The sequence below is a fragment of the Plecotus auritus genome (assembly GCF_963455305.1).
Source record: "Plecotus auritus genome assembly, chromosome: 5".
Classification (NCBI taxonomy): domain Eukaryota; kingdom Metazoa; phylum Chordata; class Mammalia; order Chiroptera; family Vespertilionidae; genus Plecotus; species Plecotus auritus.
Window position 1 is genome coordinate 10,117,625 of NC_137776.1, and position 22,713 is coordinate 10,140,337.

A 22,713-nucleotide genomic window follows, 5' to 3' on the forward strand; every position below is an offset into this window, starting at 1 on the left:
ATTGCCCTTAAAATTCTTAAAGCAGAGCAATATATAAGGTATTTCCCAAATGTCAATGATAATTTCAGCTTTTTTATTTTTTAATCCTCACCCGAGGATATGTTTTGTTGATTTTTAGAGAGAGGGGGAAGGGATAGAGAGAGAGAAGCATCGATGTGAGAAACATCAAACAGTTTCCTCCCATACCTGCCCCAACTTGGAATTGAACCCACAACCTTTTTGATGTATGGGACAATGCTTCAACCAGCTTAGCCACCTGACCAGGGCAATTTTAGCATTTTTTAATTACTCTCCATAGTTTTGGTCCCTGCATGATCATGTTTTAGGATGCAAATTTTCACTAAAAGGTATAATAAAGAATCAAAATTCTTCTTTTCATTTGCGTTATCCTGAAGATCTACAGCATCATGGGGGTTTTGTCTTAGTCCATGTCTTATCTTAATAGAATACCATAGACTAGGTGATTTATTTTAAAAAAAACACACACAAACACACACACACACACACACACACACACACACACACACACACACATATTTATTTCTCACCGTTCTAAAGACCAGGAAGTCCAAGATCAAGGTGCCAGCAGATTTGGTGTCTGATGAGCCCCTACTTCCTGGTTCACAGACTGCTTTCTTCTCACTGTGTCCTGGAAGGGACACAGGAGCTCTCTGGGGTCTCCTTTATAAGGGTGCTAATCCCATAGAAGAGGGTTTTGTCCTCATTAGCTAGTCACCTCCCAAAGGTCCCACTTCCTAATACCATCACCTTGGGGGTTAGGCGTTAACATATGAATTTGGGGAGGACACAAACATTCAGTCCGCAGCATTCCATGCCTACCCCACCACCACCAAATTCATGTTCTCCTATGCAGGCAAATTGCTCTCCAACTGTGAACCTGTGATATCAGACATGTTACGTGTTTCCGAAATGCATGGTGGGACAGGCATAAGATACATGGTCCCATTCCCAAGGAGAAATGGGAGGGAGGAAAGGGATGGCAGGCCCCACGGATGTTCCAGTTCTGAAGGCTTGAAAATACTCCCCTTTGGCCGGATGGTCTACCCTCCAGGCCTGGTCCTCATACTCACCCAGACTCAGGGCAGGAAGGAGTTAGGTGACTCATGTGGCACTCCTGACCTATGCACACCAATGTCCAACGTTCTCCATCCCCAGTCACACCCCGAAGGACCAACCTCTTCTCCAGATTCCAAGCACTGGAGAGGACCCCCACACACACAGCCCGAGGCCTCACTGGTCCCCAGCTTCCCATAAGCCCAGCTGCCACCTGGCTCAGCAGACTGAACGGTTGGAGCTGGGAGGGGTGGGGAGAGGCCTCGTAGTAGACAAGGTTGAGAATGGAGGGTCTGGGCCATGGGCATTTAATGACCCATCAAGGGTCCTAAAAGTGCCCCACTCACTCCTGTTCTACTCACCTGTGCTCCATCTTCAGCTTTTGAAGAGTTCACAGCAGAGAGCAGCACAACCAGGGACACGGGAGCATGGCCAGTACTTTTCCACTAACATCAGCAAGCAGGATTTGTTACTGTAGTTTTTTTTCCAGAAATAGGTTTGTTTGTTTTGGTTCGGGGGAGGGCAGTGTCATTTCCAATATTAATTCCGTCATTGGGTAAAAGGGTTCTTTGATGTAACTAATTCATGAGACCTTTCTTACAATAAATACACAAACCTCTGAATCCTTTAAATGGATTATTATTCACCCACTAGAATAATCCATTTAAAGTGAAGAAATTCAGTCTTGCCTTTTCATTAAAGAAAAAAAAAATCAGTGGTTGTTTTTTTCCATTGTCTGAAATAAGATTGGAGAGGAACCCTTGGCAGAGACAGCAGCCTGCCTTCGCGCTGCGGTCAGCTCTTGCTTCACTCTGCACTGAGTGATTTTTAGACCCAGTTGGTTCCCAGAGCCCTGGGGTGTCTGAAGGAGAGAAAACCACAGGACTTCAGGCCTCACCCCCAGCCCACTCAACTAACCTTCCTGTTGAATTTGTTCACACCGAGTAAGGTTTCATGCAAACAAAAGTTTCCCTGGTTGAAACAAGTTTGAAAACACTCTTGATAAATCGTTCAAGGTCAGTTTTCATTTCCCAGAAATTAACATATCTGGTTCCCTTAATCCGGAGCGCTTTCATACTTAATAACTCTAATACCATAATCTGACTTAGAGCCCTGAGGCTGTTCTACATTACCCACTTGCATTTTCTGTTGGCTCTGGAGGATTCCTTCCTACAAATATTGGGACACACCATGATCTGTGGTTTTGGTCGGCAGCATCCCTACGCCTGTATAAATGGCAAGCGTGTGCTCTGTATGTTCACTGCTTCCCTCTTTTAAGAGGCAGAGTGAGATGGTGAGGAGATTGTGGATCCTTAAAAACAATGCCTGTATCACTTCTCCCCGAAGTGCAAGCAGCCATAAGAAGGGCGCTTGCCTCCACTCTCTCCTTCCCCGCCTGCCCCGCCTCCATTCCCAATTCTCACAGAATCAACTCCTACTCATCTTTCAGGCCTAGTGGTTCCTTCCTCAGGCCTTCCCTGATACCTTTCCCCAACAAAGCTCCTCTCCCTGTTCTGTGCTCTCACAATGGTAAATATTCAATCTCAGGTTAATTTTCTCTCTCTTATTAACCATCAACTCCTTGGAGGAAGAACACTTGTTGATCTTGTTTTTCACTGTGCCTCTACCACTTAGCCTCCTGCCTGGTGCAAGCTGGATGCCCAGTATCTACTGGGTAAATGAGTGAGTGAATGAATGGTGCCTTCTTCATTTAAAGTATTTTTAGATAATCAGTCAAGCATTTATTAACCCCTGCGAAGAACAAGCTGTCGTTCATGCTGGCCATTGTGGGGGATACAAGTAGCTCTGCTAACCTCCAGGAGCATAGTACCCAATTGGGAAAATGAGACACAAACATTGAAAAGATAACCAACTATTAGTGGCAGATAAGAGACTAGTTTCCTGGTTCCTGGCTTATTAAAATGAAAAGTAAAGAAGTGATTGTTTGAATTTGCAAGTGGTTTTTGTTTTTTTTTGTTTTTTGAATTAAAAAGAGGATAGAAGGGAGGTTTGATGCTGCTTTTTGATGGTAGGTTAAAAGGGAGGAGAGAGGGAGGGCGGGCAATCACAGCAGGACAGGAACAGGCCTGTTACCTTTGCAGACACAGAAGGGCCTCTTCAGTCACTCAACAAATACTTATTGGGCATGTGCTCTGTGGTGGGCACCATTCTAGGCCCAGGGATACAGTGACGTCCCTGCTTACATTCTAGTAGAGAAGGCAAATGAGGTGAACAAAACTCCACGTCTGGTCGTGAGGAGAGCTCTGGAGAAAATGAAATGGGTGGTAGAAGAGAGCATGACGGAGGTGCGACTTCTGACAGGGTGATCAAGGAAGAGCTCAGACCCAAATAAGAAGAAGGCACCAGCCATGCCAAAGTCTGAGAAAACAGAAGTCAAGGCAGAATATATAACTTGCACCAAGGCCTTGGGACAGGAAAGAAATGAGCACCTTCAGGAAGCAGGGAAAAGGCCAGTGTGGCCGAGATTATGAACAAGAGAGACAGTGGTTGAAGATGCGCTCACAGAAAGGGGTAGGGCCAGTCCCGAGGGGCCTCCATGGAAAGCTTATGGGGTTTTGTTAGGTGTGTTGGGAGGCCAGTGGAAGGTTTCAAGGAGAAGAATAGTTGAGGCAGAAGAATGATGAGAAGAGTAGTAGTTTTTGAAGAGCAAAAGGGCCTAGCAGGGGTGGGCAAACTTTTTGACTCGAGGGCCACAATGGGTTCTTAAACTGGACCGGAGGGCCGGAACAAAAGCATGGATGGAGTGTTTGTGTGAACTAATATAAATTCAAAGTAAAGGAGCAGAGGGGAGAGCAAGAGAACCGGATAGAACAGCAGGATCCGGCCCGTGGGCCATAGTTTGCCCACAGCTGGCCTAAAGCCAGAAAGAGGGACAGATCTTGGAAGGCTTTACACACTGGGCCTAGGAATTTGGTCCTCATGTTCCAGGCCTCAGAGAGTTACTGGGCTATTTGTAGCAGAAGTAGCATGATTAAAAAAATCTGACCTGAGGCCCTACCTTATTCACATTGTCATCTCCAACTTCTCTCATACCCGTTGTGGATTTATTCAGCAACTGTATAACACATGGGAAACACCCCCCCACACACACAAACACGTGCACATGTGCGTAAACACTCATCTCCACAGGTGCACGAAGATGGGAAGGCCTTGGACCTAGACACTGAATTACAAAGAAAGTTGGCAGCTTCCAAGTGCGTTTGGTTAGGAATGTTTCTGGACTAGCTCTGCAGTGGGAAGGATTCTGAAGCCACATCTTGACCAAGTGGGAAGGAGGATCTTCCTTAGTTAGCCAGATCAAGAGGACGCCAGATATTTGTTGTCTCTGGCCTGAGGCACTGTCACACAGTGAGTTCGCCTTAAGACAAAGGGTTAACTCGAACCATGGCATGCCAGGGCTCCACACACTCATGAAGGAAGTGGGCTGGGGGACAGGGAGGTCTTGCCTCCTCTCCTGAAACTACTTGAGCAGCTACCTGCATCACCCACATGTGAGGCCAAGTCCTGGGCATTGCTTCAGTTGAAAGAATATGAATTGCTTGATTTTAGCTCCAGACATGTAACTGGAGATATTCAGAAAGATCAAAATGATATTGTTCTTTTGATCAAGGAATCTGTCTATACACTCACAAGTGTTTAAATCCAGGAGACCTTGGTTATAGTTCCCACTTTGCCACTTATGTTCTGCATGGTCCTGAGCTACTGATCTTACCTATCTGAGCCTCTGTTTTACTTATCTGTAAAGTGGTTGCCTTGACTACATCACTATTTTCCCGTGGACCAATCCTGTGGGTGGGGAGGAAGTAGGAAGGATAAAGAGGGGCTGGGTGGACGCAGCACCCCACACCTCCACTTTAGGGCACAGGCTGGAATTGTCCATATGACTTCCTACAAGGAGACATTTCTGCAATTAGAATGAGATCAGAGGAGGGAAAAGCGGGAGGTCCACTTCTCTCTCTTTGAGAAGAAGGAACCCATCCAGGGGCTGAGGCAGTGTACAAAGTGGGTTTAAGCTTAAATGGTTGTGTATGGTTTTCACACTGAGGCCCTCCAACCTCAGAGTAAGCAAGAAGAGTTGTGGGCCATGCACAGAGCAAGCTTTGAAGCCAGGATTGGTGGGAGGCAGAGTGAGGCACAAGGTAAGAGGCGGGACCACACAGGTGCTCTAGACTTAAAAGGCCACGAAGCCAAGGAGTCTGCTCTCTGGACTCCAACTGCCAGCTTCCACACAAGGAAGGATTTCAGTGCTTGGACCTGAATCCTTTGTGCTCAGTCCCGTGGCTGGTGCCAAAGAGCATACCCACCTAGAATTGTAAGGTGAAACCTGTTTACAGTTGGGATGCTTGGCCTGTCGCAATCCGATGAGTTGGTTTTCTTTGTGAACGGGAGGAAGGTAAGTGTTGGGTGTTACGACCAGGGCTTGAGACAGCAGGAAACTACTAGCTGGAGGGGAGCCTTTGTGGCCCATTTGGGTTGAGACCCCTCCAGACAGGGACAAGAAGCCAGGGACTGCAACCCATACTAATTTGGCCTGTTCCCCACTCAGTCATGGCTCTGCCTCTGGGATGTGGGGCGACAGTAAAGCTTTGGGGTTAATCGCATGTGCCTCGGTATCAGTCTTGGTTCCAATCCAGCTCTGCCATTTACTGTATAAACTTATGCAAGTTACTTCTCCTCCCTGGGCCCGGGAGTACCCTTCTCAGAAGCCACTTCCTGCGGCGGTTGTCAAGATTAAAAGAGAGGTGTTTCTTTCACTGATCAGGACTCCCCTCGAACTTGTAAATCACTGAGCACTGAGCCAGATACACTGGAAGCACTTGATCTAGTAGCATATGTTGATCCTCAAACTCAGGAGGAGAAACAGAGCTTCCTTTATTTTTCTCTTTATCTATTTAATTTCTGTTGCATCTCTATTATACAGAATTAAAATGTAATTGCAGTCCATATTGGGTCCCTTCCTTCCCTGGGCTGTGGCTAAGTTCCAGGAGGAACCTATATGACAAGGAGAGAGGGTCTCTCTTTGTCATTCTCCCTGGCATCCCTCCCTCCAGTCCTCACCATCCATCCACACAGTCAACGCTCAGTACCCAGGCCCCCTCCACTCCTGAGTCCCTCTCTGATCCTTAATGGGACCATTAAGCCACCTCCCAAGGCAGGTGACTTCTCTTGGGTCTCACTACCTGTCCTTTAGGGCCCCTCAGCTCTCTAGTCCCATAAACCTAATTGGGATTTGGCCATGTTCACCAACTGCCCAACCCAGGGCTTGGATCAAGAAAGGAGACAGAACATAGAATCTCTAAGTTCTCATCATTTCCCTTCTAACTCTCCATCCTGTATCCAATCTCCAGCCAGCAACCACCAGACATTCTTCCAAAACTATTACTTATGAGCTGAGTCCTTACTCGCTTGTTCCTCTGCCCTAGACTTCAGAGGCTCCTTCCTCTATTTTCTGTTCCACATCCTCTGTGAGTCATGAGCCCCAAACGAAGTGGCTGCAACTAGAACAGGGAATAAGTTGAGAGTTGAAGAAAATATAGATGTGTATGGTGGGGGTTGGAGTCAGCTAGATAACAAAAACATTATCCAACCACATTCTCAGTAGATATTTTTGAAGGACCTGGGGTGGAAGGAAAGTGCAGAGGAGGGCTTCTTCTTTTGTTGACCAGGAGCCCCCTAGAGCTCCAGAAAGCAGGTGAATTTTATTTTATTTTAGAGATAGATAGATAGATAGATAGATAGATAGATAGATAGATAGATAGAGACATAGACATAGACATAGACATTTTGGTTGATTTCAGAGAGGAAGGGAGAGGGAGAGGGAAACAGAAACATCAATGATGAGAGAGAATCATTGATCGGCCGCCTCCTGCATGCTCCCCACTGGGCACTGGGCCTGCAACCCAGGCATGTGCCCTTGACCCTTCAGTCCACAGGCCAGTACTCTGTCCACTGAGCCAAACCAGCTAAGGCACGAAAGCAGGTGAATTGTAATATCTCCACTTGGAGGCATCTTCCTGTGCTGTTTTTATTCCTGGAGGTCTACACTAGGTCATGTTTTTCTTCCAGGGAGAAGGGAAGATCCTAACATGATTAGCTGAATCTGTCTTTCCTCTGATGCAAGAGAATGGCTGGGGGTGTTTGTAGGACAGTCAAAGGAAATATCCCCAAATAAGCAAATGAGAGAGAAGCACCAAACAAGGTTCCTCCATGGCTTTTAGGGATAAATCCCCCACTTTTTAAGTGAGAGAGGGAGAGATGCTCGGGTTCCACCAAAGCCACTTGGGGTCCTGAGCTGGGGCCACAAGACTCACCATCACCACTCACCACACTGGCATGCCCTGGGGCCTCTCCTGATGACAGCAGCCCTCTCTGCCACCCCTTCCTGCCACCAACTCTTAAGATCCCTGATGTTTCTAAATGGACTCCCCACTAGAAGTGTCTCAGAGGAACCGGAATAGAAACTCTTCCTACCCAGCTTTCTTCCCTCCAGGATCCTTCATTAAACACACACACACACACACACACACACACACACACACACACACGAATGCATATATATACATACATATACGCACATACACAACATCCAAGTCTCTCCCAGGTTAAAATATTTCAAGAGTAGAAAAGACTTGGTTGGAAAATTCCACAAAAATAGATAGTGGATCGAACAGGGAGAACACTGCCCTAGGGCCCCTTGCACAGCAGCGTTTCCAGCTCTCATCACCTCACAGAGCATAGTCGCCACACTTGCTTGGTGAGTCTCCTGCTCTGTAAATGTACCTGAAGGTCGTTGGCCATCAGAGCACTAAAAAGCAGGGGCAGAGGAAATCAGGCTTAATATTTTAGCCCAATCCCTGAATCCAGCTGGCCACGACAGACGTTCCACTGGGTCATTGATTCAGTCCCCGTAATAATCTCTTTTCTGGTTTCAACGCAGGTGATAGAGAGAAATGCGGACCCAGAAGTCACTCTGCTGACCTTCCTACGAAAGAACTGGATCCTTTTGACCAAAGTCTTGGCTGTGTCTGTGTTTGCCTTAGAAGTCAGGCCTGCTCTGATTATGAGAACTAACCAAACTCTCCATCCCCAAACAGTCAGCCCTTGGCCCTTGCTGTTTCTTTGCTTTGGCAATGGTTTTAAGGATATTACGTTAACTGGGCTATTTACAGAGGATGAAGTTTCCCCAGAGTTTCTCATGTCTTGATCTCACAGCATTGAAATAGAAGCTAAGCTATTTACTTCAGCACTAATTACTCCTTTAAGGGCCTTCCAGTCCTGGGAGGGCAGTTATGTAATAGAGGCTTGTGTTTCATGTGCCCTGCCCTGGAAAGAAACCAAGTTTTCCAGATTCAGGAAGAACGTGTGTCATAGAAAAAGATCAACGTCTGTTTCCTTACAGCAGATTTTCCCTCACCATTTTATATTCTGAAATTTAGGTCATCATCATGGCAAACATATTTTAACGGATAAGTCTGATGGGTCACTCAGGGATGCCAAAAAAAAGACAAGTTGCAAATTGAGGGAATCGGCCCCTAAACTAGTGTTGGTTAAAGCTCACCTGGATTTAATTAGTTGTCAATGTTTGAAAATTAGGAAATCCCATGGTTTTAAATAACAAGATTTTTAGCTTCTCATGAAAAATGGGAAGCTAGTCATTCCTGTGTGGCTACAGTCTGGCTTAGAAGTAAGTAGGGACTGTCCCCAGGATGCTATAGAAAGTGGGACCTGAGTTCTCCAGGTACACCCAGCCCACTCCACTGGTTCACACGATTTCCCTGATAATCATTTAAGGTTATGATAATTTAAATGAATAAGCCCTATGGCTTTAAAAAAAAATAAAAGTCAGTGATTCCAAACTCTTTTTACCCAGTCTAGTTAAGTATACCCAATCCCCTAAATTTTGTGGAAATGGACCATAATTAGGGAGAATGCTGACAAAAGAGAGGGAGCAGAGGCCAAGCCTAAACCTGGACTTGAACCTGGACCAAGCAGGAGCAGGACATTCAAGGTGGTTTATGAAAATAAGGGTGGGGGTCTTCTCCAAATGCTCAGTCACTGGCATTCAAATGCAATACAAACTACTGGGCAAAAACTAGTGATACATTGACCTGCTCACAATAAGTTCTCTCCCAATTACGAGATTAGAACCCAGAAGAGTACCCATAATGAAATAGACTTTTTCAAAGGGATTTTTGCCGGGGTTCTTGTTCCAGCATTACAAAGGGTTCAGCAATCTGGGGAAAGGCTGTGCATAGATTAAGTAGGAGTCCAGAGACGGAAGATAATTTTGAAAGGCATTGGGGATCAGAGGAGCTTCAGCTAAAGGAGCTAAAGACTCCCCTTGTCTCAGGACCCTTGATTTTTATTGACACAATTTGTCCTAAGGCAAGGTGGAGATAATACACTTCAAAGGGTAGGGTACAGAAGCACTGTCAGATTGGGGAATAGCCTACAGCTGTTCAGGTGTTTGGCCAACAGGAGGCAATAACATGTAGATTGATATGCCCTGAGCTGTCTGGCAGCAGACAATCATCCTATTCAAGTTCGGGGGAAGTGCCCTTTAGCCACTCCAACAGGTAATTATATATGTGATTCAGCCCTTGTTAAGCCCCCAAGTTTCATCAACCTTTTGATAAAACTCTTGTAATTATGACATGCTGGAATTGGCTCCCGGCACTTTTACTTTTTATATCCACTATCCTCTAAGCTGCTTATGATAAGCATGTGAAGATAACGTGGGTATCACTTTCCCTCTTTGCAAATGAGAAAACAGGCAGGGAGAGGTTAGTAGAATGTGTCGCACAGCTGACACGGTATGGAGTGGTCCTTACTGAGACCTGGAGGCGAGTGCCTTCTCAGACGTGCATCCCCGTCTTTCCTTGCTAGCGACACCCTAGGAAGGCAACTATAATGGAGGCCACAGGCCCACCTGGGCATCTTTTCCTTGACCACCTCCCTCCAGTAGGCCTCACAGGAACCAAGTACGCCTGCGGCAGAGGAGGCTGCGGCGCCTGTACCGTGATGGTGTCTAAGTGTGAACCTGTGTCCAAGAAGATAAGGTATCCTGCCCAGAAACCCAGGGCTAAGGGAGGGTTTGTTTCTTTGCCAAGCTTGTACATTCTCATCTCACAGCTAAGGAAGATCTCCAAGGACCTCCCAGTCTCGTGATTTCACTATCTCTGGATCTTAGACCCTTCCAAAATCTGATAACAGCTGTGAACTGTCTTCTCAGAAAATGCATTAATTAATAACATTTTGCACAACTTTCCAGAAGATCATGGACCTCCCACAGCCCATCTGTGCATCCCAAGTTAAGAAACCCCAATTTAGACCAACCACTCATTTTACAGATGAGGAAACTAAGGCTCAACAATATGTAGTGACTTGTTTAAGGTCATGCAACTAGTAAATCATAAAACAAGGACTTGAACCCACCCTTTTTGGCTGACACTAATGCCCTTCCTACTGTTGGGCTGGACCAACCCATAATTCCATCCTTAAATTAAGGACTAGATTCCAGAACTTCAGCTGTTCCCAAATCCACTGGCCCAAGAAGTGCCTTCAGAACAAAACCATCCAACATTGTTGAGCGACCTTATACAGGGAAGTTAAAATTAACAAGCAAAAAAATTCATGAATATGGGTAAAAGGCATAGATGAGCCTTTTGCCTGTTATGGGGTCAATGTCCTAAGGAATACCTATTGAAGTCCAATACTACTCCTGGTGACACAAGTCCATTCCCATTGAGTCCAGACCCAGGTAGTCTGTCTGGGCTTGGAAAGTTTTCTGAAGTTCGGAATGCCCATCTTTCCCTAGAGGATCCCCACTTCTTGAAGATAGCACTGAGTCAGCAGAGGGGACTCTAAATTCTTCCACCTGTCCCCCCATCCAGTTCCCCATCTCCCAGGATGAATGATAGGCCTGGGGGGTGGGGGGGTCCTGCTGCCCTTCTTGGTCCCCAAGTTCCCCAGGAAGCAGGACCATGTTATTCCATTTGATTTTCCTTGTACTTCTCATTCAAAGACACTTCTCCGTCACCGCATGCCTGGTGCCCATCTGCTCTCTCTATGGAGCTGCTGTCACCACTGTGGAAGGTGTGGGAAGCATCAAAACCAAGCTTCACCCTGTGCAGGTAAGAGCATATGTTAACATTCTCACTTCTTGATCTTTTTAATGCTGAATTGACTGTGCTTCCTGGGGCTTCTAGGAGAATTCTTCTCACTCTGGGAATGGAGGCTGCATGCTGCTAATTCCCATGAGGAAGATCTGGGCATTGGAGCTTGAGAAATGATTACAGTGATAGAAAATGGCTTCTGAGTCACTTCTTCCTGGAGCAGAGTAGGAGAGGGGACACTGGCCACCTCTGATGGAGGGGAGAAGTGCACTGCTGAGGGAATGAGCTCTACTACCCTGACAAGGGAGATGCAGGATGTGGAGCCTGGTGAGAGGTGGTGGCAACAGGAAGGCAGGGCCTGTGACAAATGTGTCCTTGCAGGAGAGGATTGCCAAGAGCCATGGCACTCAGTGTGGGTTCTGCACCCCTGGGATGGTGATGTCCATGTACACACTGCTCAGGAACCACCCGCAGCCCTCAGAGGAGCAGCTCATGGAAGCCCTGGGAGGTAGGTTTGACACGGAGAATACTCACCACCCCCAAGGCCAGGTGGGAAGTGTGCCTCAAGCTGCTCCACCCCATCTACAATGTCACCCCAGCCCCACTCAAGTACCCCCTTGGTTGTTTCTAAAGTAGCTGCAATTCACCCCAGAAAGAAGAATGGGTTTGTTGTAACTTTCCAAAGAAACCAGTAAAAATAAAGCCTACTGATACTCACGCCCCTTATTTTATCAGGTAATCTGTGCCGCTGTACTGGGTACCGGCCAATTCTCGAGAGTGGAAAGACCTTCTGCATGGTGAGTAGGGACCATGGGGACACCTTACAGAGTAAGAATGACACTGACCACTGGTCAAGGCTGGGAACTTAGGAGCTGACTTTTTAAAACCATCTAAACAGACTATAAAGGAGAAAAGTGGGTTAAGCTCCAGCTGACTCAAGGGAGTTTTAGCTATTTGTTGAGGACAAGGTAAATGTTACACCTCCTTTGATGTCCCATGTCACACCACAGAGGGAAACCAGGTGATCTAAGCAGACATCTCCCATGATAGTTAAGCAAAGCATTAGAGCAGGACAGGTAGGAGGGCTGTAGTGAGCCCAAAGAGACAGGCAAAGGCATGGAGTTGGCTTTAGGGAGGCCAGCTTTATTCCAAGAATCCAGACCAGCTGAGAGTGTGAGCAAATAAAGAAGTCAAATATGCAGAGCAGAATCCAAAATTCACCCCAGGCACAGAAGCACAGGGAGCTTCCTCAACAAAATGAGGATACCTCACTGGGCTGCTGTGAAGATCGGGTGAGAAATCATGGCCAAGCGTGTAGCAAAGTCTTGCTTGGCACTTAAAGGAGCTCAACAAATAGTTAATACTGTTATTGCTGACACTGTGAATAGAGATTGACGCGGAGACCAGCCAGGCACACCTGATGGCCCTCTCCTAAGGGCAGGATCGATGTGGGCAGTACCACCCTTCGACCCAAGCAAGGAGGACCCCACACTTTGAAGGGCCTCTCACTGGTCCTCCTTCAGCCACTCTCAGGAAGCCATGGGTCCAAGGTGACTTGTTCACCTGAAGCCTTCACCTCTTTTCTAGACCATGATCCAGGTATGGTCTTGACCCCATTCCCAGGCCTGACACAGCCGCTTCCCAAGTTCACCTCCCTAGAGCAGATCATAGCAGCCAGTGTGTGCACCTAGGCTGAAGGATGGCCAACGACTGGTGTTTTTGGAGAGAATAAACAGAGTGTGGGAGAAAACCAAGATGGCGGCATAGGTAAACACCTAAACTGCTGCCTCGCACAACAATTTCAAAACTACAACTAAAAGACAGAACGGACACCATCCAGAACCACAGGAAAGCTGACTGAGTGAAAATTCTACAACTAGAAGGATAGAGAAAAGCTCACAGAGAATTGGAGGTACGGCAAAGGGTCTTTGTGCGCGCGGAGAGGAAGGGCGGCTGAGAGCCTGGCTGACTTTCTCTGGCGGAAGGGGGAAGGGAGCCCCCGACCGCACTGAACCCCAGTTCTGACTGCACTGAACCCCTGTTCCGGGCGAGCCCCTGGGGACCCACGCTCTTGTGGGGGGAGTCTGGACTCTCAGGCGGACACTCGGGAGCCGGGGAAGGCGGAGGACTGAAAGTCCTCTCGCGCCAGTGCGCACAAAGCCTGCGGAGGCTGCCACAGGCTTTCCCTAGCGGAAGGGAGTGAGAGGCTCCTGACGGCACTGAACCTCAGTTCTGACTGAAGTGAGCCCCAGTTCTGACTGCAGTGAACCCCAGTTCCAGGCGAGCCCCTGGGGACCCACGCTCTTGTGGGGGGAGTCTGGACTCTCGGGCGGAGACTCAGGAGCCGGGGAAGGCGGAGGACTGAAAGTCCGCTCGCGCCAGTGCGCACAAAGGCTGCGGAGGCTGCCACAGGCTTTCCCTAGCGGAAGGGAGTGAGAGGCTCCTGACGGCACTGAACCTCAGTTCTGACTGAAGTGAGCCCCCGTTCTGACTGCAGTGAACCCCGGTTCCAGGCGAGCCCCTGGGGACCCACACTCTTGTGGGGGGAGTCTGGACTCTCGGGCGGAGAATCGGGAGCCGGGAAGGCAGAGGACTGAAGGCACACACATGCTAGCAAGGGCAAGGCTGATGGGAAGCCAAGACTGAGACCCCACCCCATCCAAGCTGAGCACAGAGGCTATTGCAATTTGGCAAGTCTAATCCTATTAGGCTGTCTCCAGCACCGAACTTCTCCCAGCATAGACACAGCTGATCCTTACAGCCAACTGGCCTGGAGGTCAATTCTTCCCAGTAATACCAACAATAAAGACTTAATTACAACAAGGCTGTACACACAGTCCACAAAGGTGTGCACCAAGAGTGTCCACCTCAGGTTAACTGGGGAGGCAGACCCACTGGGCCAAATTGGAAACCTAGCACACAAATCTACCAACTCAGGGAAGCAGTGAAAATGCGGCGTCTAAGAATCAGATCACAAACAAAAGAAATGGAGGAAAACAAACGACTGGATATAGAATTCAAAACCACGGTTATAAGGCTTTTCAAGAATATCCTAGAAAAGGCCGATAAATATAACGAGACCCTCGAAGAGATGAAAAAGGACCAACTAGAAATTAAACATACACTGACTGAAATAAAAAATATTATACAGAGACCCAAAAACAGACAAGAGGAACACAAAAATCAAGTCAAAGAATTGAAATACAAAGAAGCAAAAAACACTCAACCGAAAAAGCAAAAAGCAAAAAAAAAAATCCAAAAAGTTGAAGATAATGTAAGAAGACTCTGGGACAACTTCAAGCATACCAACATCAGAATTATGGGGGTGCCAGAAGAAGAGAGAGAGCAAGATACTGAAAACCTATTTGAAGAAATAATGACCGAAAACTTCCCCCACCTGGTGAAAGAAATAGACTTACAAGTCCAGGAAGCCCACAGAACCCCAAACAAAAGGAATCCAAAGAGGACTACACCAAGACACATCATAATTAAAATGCCAAGAGCAAAAGACAAAGAGAGAATATTAAAAGCAGCAAGAGAAAAACAGTTAGTTACCTACAAGGGAGCACCCATACGACTGTCAGCTGACTTTTCAATAGAAACTATGCAGGCCAGACGGGAGTGGCAAGAAATTTTCAATGTGATGAATAGCAAGAACCTACAACCAAGATTACTCTACCCAGCAAAGCTATCATTCAGAATTGAAGGGCAGATAAAGAGTTTCACAGACAAGAAAAAGCTAAAGGAGTTCATCACCACCAAACCAGTATTATATGAAATGCTGAAAGGTATTCTTAAAGAAGAGGAAGAAGAAAAAAGGAAAGATAAAAATTATGAACAACAAATACATATCTATCAACAAGTGAACCTAAAGATCAAGTGAATTAAAAACCTGAGGAACAGAATAATCTGGTGAATATAATAGAATCAGGGGCATAGAAAGGGAGTGGACTGATAATTCTCAGGGGGAAAGGGGTATGGGGGGGGGTTCATAAAGAGACTGGACAAAAATCATACACCTATGGATGAGGACAGTGGGGGGTAGGTAAGAGCAGAAGGTGGGGTGGGAAATGGGTGGAGGGGAGCTATGGGGGAAAAAAGGAGAAATAATTGTAATAATCTGAATAAAGATTTATTTAAAAAAAATAAAAAAATAAAATAAAATAAAAAATAAATAAAAAATAAACAGAGTGTGGACAGTCAGGCTGGGTGCTCACACGGTGTTTGAGGCCCCTCGCTGCAGAACCAAGCCAGGCTGGGCAGAGAAGGGTGCAGGGGCCTCTGTTTGTTCTCTTGCTGCTGCAGCTCCACAAACAGTAGATGTGGGCCTGGAAGTATGTCCCAGTCCCCAGAGCCAGGCCAGTCCCCTTTGCACACCCGTCCTAGACTTTTGCCACATGGAGAGCCAAAGATGACAAGCTGAGAAAATCAATAGCTTGTAAACTCATCAAACTGCTGGTGTAAATGGAAAAGCACTTGTGAAACACAAATATAGTAAAGCAGGTTAAAGGAAACCTCTCTCCCTGTGGGGATAAAGGCAAAAGTGTAGTCAGAGACCTACCCTGCAGCCAGCAGGTCCCAGAAACTTTAAGGGGTGAAAGGAATGGAGCCCTAGTGGGGCTACATGAGGTTCCTAGCTAATAGGCCAGGAAGACTGGCTTGTTCTGGGAGCTCTCAGAGGACTGAGTAAATGAGGGAGCATTGTGAACAGAATCAGGAAGCTGGCAGCCTGAGGCAGCTGAGCAGAAACAGAGAACTGGGGTATCTGGAAGTATTTCCTTAAATACTTAGGGAAAATTATTTAAGGAAGAGGATACAAGAGGTGAGTTAGGGGAAAATGGGAAATAAGGAGCTGGCAAATGGAAACCTGCTTTGAAATTCATTGACTGTCCATTTATTCCCAGTGAGCCCCATGCAGATCCCAAATGTCCGGTTATCAAAGTGATTTTCTTTATCTATCCTTCTTCATGTTTTCTTTTATTTTTTTTAAGGTCCTTATATAAATGATAGCATTCAATGTTGTTGAGTCTTATATATGCTAGAGAATGGATAGTTATTGCCCTGAAAGACATCTTATCGATTAATTCTAGCACTAAGGTTTCATCTAAGAAAAAATTCAGAGATGTACACAAAATTGTACAAGCAATAGACAGAAATGTTTATTATAATGTTATTTATAATTAGAAAATGTAGGCAAAACCTAAGTGTACAGCAATAGCAAATTTTACAAGTATAAATCCAGAGATGGATTATTATACAAAAATTATATTTTAAAGCCATTTTAATGACATGGAAAATTACTCTAAATGAACAAATACGTAAGTAAATAAACAAAACAATAGGCAAAAAAATGAACAAAAAGGCAAAATAAAAAGTATATTGTATTAAAATATAGTACCATTATATATTATGTAAAAATATTGCCAGTGAAATAGGGTAATATTAGTTTATTTCTTTTATGCTTTTCCATAGTCTATATTATTGTTTCATACTATAACTAGAGGCCCGGTGCACAGATTCATGCACCAGTGGGGTCCCTCGGCCTGGCCTGCAGGGATTGGGCCAAAACCGGCTCTCCCACATCCCCTGAGAGGTCCTGGATTGTAAGAGGGCGGTTCTTGGGTGATGCACCCCAGAATCAGGCTCCCTCCTCTCTGGTTCCGGGTGCATCACCCGAGAACCACAGCTGCCAAGTCACCACAGCTCAGCAAGCTCCTACATTGAGTGTCTTCCTCCTGGTGGTCAGTGCGTGTCATAGCTACCGATCGAAGCGTCTGCCCCCTGGTGGTCATTGTGTGTCATAGCTACTGGTCAGATGGTCAGACAGTTGGATAGTCACTTAGACTTTTTTAGATATAGATTAGATACTTGGTATGTCTTATATATAAGTTTAATATATTCCATATGTATCATTTTACTTTAAAAATAAAGTAGAAAGAATAAAGATCTTGTGATGATCCCTTTTTTCAATAGAAATTACCAAAAGTGACGAAAAACGTTGTTTCATTTAAATTGCCAAACCTCTCAAGACACACGCCCATTTACCTATAAAAGAAAGTTTCTCATCTCAAGGCATTTCACCTTCCTAGGAGTCGAATGGCTGTCAGCAGAAGGGAGCAGGAAAATGCTGCTTGGATCGGGGAGAAAATGATTCATCCTCACTCGGCAGGAGCAGCAACGTGAGTCCCTGTGTTCAATTTGTCCCCTCCCTGAGAGCACTGCCCCACACAGGCCCAGTGTTGACACTGTGCTCATTAGTTCTGACGCTCATTCTCTGCTTTCCCAAATGTCCCAAGTGCCTGCACAGATAAAGCACTTGTTATTTGGGAGGCATGTTAGGGGGTGATTCAAAGTCTGTGATCTGACCTTTCTCTTGGCTCTCGGGGAGCCTAAAACTAAACAAAAGCCCGCTCAGGTCAGAGAAGACCGGCCCCAGCCATGACCTCAATGATGAGTCCCACTGGGGGGAAGTGGGTCTCTGTGCCTGGCCCTTGGCTTGCAGTGGTCCTCTATCGCTGTGTCCCCTCCTTTGTATGGAGGGCACTGCAGCCTCGGGGGAAGGGGAAGGAGCCCAGGAACTCGTGGTGAGTTCACCGCCCCAGGGCTGGAAGGCCAGCCTGAGACGCTGGCTTTGCTTTCTCAGAGACACTGGTTTCCAAATAGACTCACTGCCAAGTTCTTAAATGAATTATTTAGAGAAGCCAGAATACAGGACAGAGCTGGCTCCTGTAGATGAGGAAATCCAAGAGAACAGAGTCGGCCTCAGAGGAAACCGAGTCCCTCGGAACTTATTCCCAATTTTGGCCTCCCACTCTTCCTACATTTTGGTCTGAAGAAGGCGTGCAATGAACAGAAGGGTGTTGCAAAGGAAAGTGGCTGCACCCCGTCCCCAACCCCATAAGCATTTCACAGAGAATTAGTGCCTTGCGGGGATCAGTACATTCGAAAGTCTGATTCTCAATCTGGTGGCCTTGGAAATTCAACCCGGGCTCTGGAAGCCACCTGACTTACTGTAACCAACTCAAAAAGAACATGGTGGGCCCTGATATTCCTTTATAAAGAGAAACACAAATATGAAGTAGACCTTATGATCACTGAACCCCATGTCCCTTCCCTGCAGAAAGCACACACAGGAAGCCACAATTGAGAAGTTTGCTTGGTGAGCTTGGGTGAAGAGCAGTTGAATCATCTTAAGGGTCACATTATAGAAGACCCCCTCTTCCACCAGGGTAGACCAGACGTCTGCCCAGACCCGCTCTTCTCTGGGAGCTGTTAATATCTTCCACTGGGTACCTGTTAGGTCTTGGCCCAGCACCTGTGAGGGGGAACTTTTAATTCCTCATTATGTTTGTTTTACACTTTAATTCTCAGATGCAGTCTTATTGCTAGGTTTTAGAGATACACCACATCATTGCTCCTAGGTACTGCCCACACTTCTAATCCCAACTAACACAAAAACTGATCCTTCAGATGCTGGCCTGTAATGCTTCAATCCAGGGTCCTACTCAGAACCTTTACAAGGAACAATGGCATGTTTTCTTCCTAGATCCTGAGAAGACCTCAGAGACAGAAAAAAAATGGACAGTGTGAGATAAATGTCAGGCCATTTTACCTAAGTGTCACAATTACCCTTCAAAATATGCATTATTTCCATTTAGCCTTTACAAGGAAGAACCTTTCCATAGGGAGGGTCGGAGTCATGGCAGAGCTGAGAATGAACCCAGAGCTGTGTGCCCCCAACTTCTCTCCATGCTCTACTCTCTTACTCAGACCTCTAGCCCTGCACCCACAATGCTTCCCCAATTCCCCTCACCTCCACGGGAATGTTTTCTGGGAATAAGTGTTTCCAAAGCTGAAATATTTTTTATTTAGAGAAGATTACAGTTTGGGTAACTTTTCTTTTTTTTTAATTTAATAAATCTTTATTGTTCAGATTATTACAATTGTTTCTCCTTTTTCCCCCCATAGCTCCCCTCCACCCTCTTCCCACCCCACCCTCTGCCCTTACCTCCCCCGCACTGTCCTCATCCATAGGTATACGATTTTTGTCCAGTCTCTTCCTGTATCCCCCATACCCCTTTCCCCCTGAGAATTATCAGTCCACTCCCTTTCTATGCCCCTGATTCTATTATATTCACCAGTTTATTCTGTTCCTCAGATTTTTTATTCACTTGATTTTTAGGTTCACTTGTTGATAGATATGTATTTGTTGTTCATAATTTTTATCTCTACTTTTTCTTCTTCCTCTTCTTAAAGAATACCTTTCAGCATTTCATATAATACTGATTTGGTGGTGATGAACTCCTTTAGCTTTTTCTTATCTGTGAAGCTCTTTATCTGACCTTCCATTCTGAATGATAACTTTGCTGGGTAGAGTAATCTTGGTTGTAAGTTCTTGCTGTTCATCACTTTGAATATTTCTTGCCACTCCTGTCTGGCCTGCATAGTTTCTGTTGAGAAATCAGCTGACAATCGTATGGGTGCTCCCTTGTAGGTAATTAACTGTTTTTCTCTTGCTGCTTTTAATATTCTCTCTTTGTCTTTTGCTCTTGGCATTTTAATTATGATGTGTCTTGGTGTGGTTCTCTTTGGATTCCTTTTGTTTGGGGTTCTCTGCGCTTCCTGAACTTGTAAGTCTATTTCTTTCACCAGGTGGGGGAAGTTTTCAGTCATTATTTCTTCAAATAGGTTTTCAGTATCTTGCTCTCTTCTTCTGGCACCCCCATAATTCAGATGTTGGTATGCTTGAAGTTGTCCCAGAGGCTTCTTACACTATCTTCAACTTTTAGATTCTTTTTTCTTTTTGCTTTTCCAGTTGAGTGTTTTTTGCTTCTTTGTATTTCAAATCTTTGACTTGATTCTTGCGTTCCTCTAGTCTGCTGTTGGGTCTCTGTATAATATTTTTTATTTCAGTCTGTGTATGTTTAATTTCTAGTTGGTCCTTTTTCATATCTTCGAGGGTCTCACTAAATTTATAGGCCTTTTCTAGGATATTCTTGAAAAGCCTTATAACCGTGGTTTTGAATTCTATATCCAGTCATTTGTTTTCCTCCATTTCTTTCGTTTGTGATCTGTTTCTTTGTCTCCGCATTTTTGTTGCTTCCCTGAGTTTGTAGGGTAGCTTTGTGTGCTAAGTCCTATATGGCCCAGTGGGTCGGCCTCCCCAGTTAACCTGAGGTGGACACGCTTGGTGCACCCTTTTGTGGACTGTGTGTACAGCCTTGTTGTAGTTAAATCTTGATTGTTGTTGGTATCACTGGGAGGAATTGACCTCCAGGCCATTTGGCTGTGAGGATCAGCTGTCTGGGTAACTTTTCATTGTGGTTTTGTTTCCTAATTGTTAAGATGGAGATGATAACTTACCTTCTTTGCACAGTTGTTGGGAGGATTAAATAAATGACTAACATGTAAAGCACTTGGGAAAAAGCATTCCATAAATGTTAACTGTTGTTGTTAAAATTAGTGAGTGTGCGTGTGTGTTTACACAGGGGCATGTAGGTGTAATTTTTTCTTAAGCTACAGGACTTCTCGGAGCTTTTAGCATTTCGAATCCTGACTTGACAGATGGGAGGATAGTGGTTTGAATCCCAAACTTACTTAACCTCTGATAATTTTTCATAGACTCTGTTGATGTTCCACAGGGTACTATTTGAAGTATCTCATAGAATACCCTTTTCTTCAGTATCATACTAGTGGTAAATCAATACTTCTCTCAAAATTCTTAACACAAATTGGTTTGAACCATTTCCCATAAGAAGAGAAGGAAAATTATTTCTAAGTTCATGTTGCCTGATTAATGTAAATCATTGGGGTGCTGTTCCCAGTCTAGCTGGGCTGACTGAGCCCTCTTCTTCTGCCCTTTATAAAGATTTCCACAGAGTTATTTGCGAAAGACGAGTTCCAGCCTTTGGACCCTACCCAGGAGCTCATATTCCCCCCAGAACTCTTGGTAAGATGAACTGGATGTTTTATGTGTCGTTTAAATATCACTGGTTACAAACTCAGTTGCTCAAACTACCCTTTTCTTCCTGTGAAATTTGTCAAATCATGGAAATGTTTGATCAGATCAACATGCTTGTCCCTGCTCAGCTCACCAAGCCCTGCTATTGCCCTCAATACACTCCCCAAAGCCTCAGCTGAGACTATTTTTTAAGTGACATCATCGTATGTGTCCCTGTTGACTGTCCCAAGCCATACAGCTTTGCCCAACCTCTAACTTGGTCTTTCTGGCCACTCCAGTAGTTAACCCTAAGGAGCACTTTCAGCCACCCACCCCCTCTCCTCACCCTCTAGCAGCATCTCCATCTGTCCTCTCGGCATCCAGTGGTGCAGTTCTACAGAATACCTCATTCTGAAGGGGTGCTGGTGTATTTATCCATGCATGTAACAGCTATTTATCCTTCAGCCATGTGCCAGGCACTGCTCTAGGTACTGAGTGTGCAGCAGGGAACAAAACTACACAAAGACCTGCAGGAGTCTGTGATCTGGTGGGAGAGACAGACAATTAGCAAGATAAGGGATACAAGTGAGAAGGAAGAAAAATAAAACAGAAAAGAGGAATAGGATGCAAGGGGTTGCAATTTTAAATACTCAGTGAATGGATTCGCTGAGAGGTAACATTTGAAGACAGTCCTAAAGGAAGGAGGAGCCAGCCACGAAGATACATGGGGGACGAGCAAACCAAACAGTGGGCACAGCAAGTGCAAAGGTGTGAAAGATGGGCCAGTGCCCCTCCTGATGAAGGGACAGAGCAGGGACCAGTGTGGCTGGGGGCCGAGGGGCGGGGGGGGGGGAGGGGGCAGGGGCACAGACCATACCCAACCTATGGGTTTTACTCCCTGTGAGATGAGAAGCTATCAGGGAGGCTGGACAGAGGAGGGTTATCTCCTATCAATATTGTCACGGGATGTGAGGTCATGCTGGCTGCTGGGATGGGTGTAGCCTGCGGAGGGGCAAGGGGAGAGAAGCAGGGAGCACAGTCAGGGTGCTGATGGGGGTGCTGGACCAGCTGCCAGGGTGCAGGTGGTGAACAGCAAGTGGAGTCTGGAGATACTTTGGAAGAAGAACAGACAAGATTTGCTGGTGGATGTGATGTGGGTGTGGGACAGAGAGAGGAGACAAGGCTGACTCGAGGCTTTGGGCAATGGAAGGTGGCCATTTATGGGGAAGGAGATCTCTGGAGGAGCAGAGCATTCTTCCTTTGGGGGGATTCTTTTTGGGCGTTGGAAGAGGATGAAATATGAGGATCTTGGTGCGAACATGTTGAATTTGAGATGCCTATTACACATCTAAGAGCAGACATTAAGTACTCCTTCAGGTACGGATTTTGGAGGAAAAGTCCAGGCTGAATATATTAACTTAAGAGCATTAGTATAGTTATGATTTTTAAGGCCACGATACTAAATTATGTTAAAGTAATCTACCTGAAGGGTCAATGTCAGGTGCAGTTCATATTGTCATTTGTCTCTGAAGAGCTACATAAAAACCGTGTTAAGCTAAAGGA

The 22,713-nt window shown here is 45.8% G+C and overlaps 1 protein-coding gene across 1 annotated transcript in view; it reads left to right on the forward strand.

Moving 5' to 3' along the window:
* Positions 1–5,458: 5,458 nt before the first annotated feature.
* The window catches only part of LOC308248109 (aldehyde oxidase 2), a gene marked incomplete at its 3' end in the record, with an annotated part of 67,307 nt that continues 50,052 nt past the window's right edge, over positions 5,459–22,713 (forward strand). The window contains exons 1-8 of the mRNA XM_080668114.1: positions 5,459–5,488; positions 8,033–8,093; positions 10,061–10,154; positions 11,120–11,228; positions 11,592–11,718; positions 11,946–12,007; positions 17,300–17,389; positions 21,079–21,159. Of these exons, the coding sequence (XP_080524240.1) occupies positions 10,117–10,154; positions 11,120–11,228; positions 11,592–11,718; positions 11,946–12,007; positions 17,300–17,389; positions 21,079–21,159 (507 nt within the window). The 5' untranslated portion in view covers positions 5,459–5,488; positions 8,033–8,093; positions 10,061–10,116. The remainder of the gene's footprint in view (positions 5,489–8,032; positions 8,094–10,060; positions 10,155–11,119; positions 11,229–11,591; positions 11,719–11,945; positions 12,008–17,299; positions 17,390–21,078; positions 21,160–22,713) is intronic.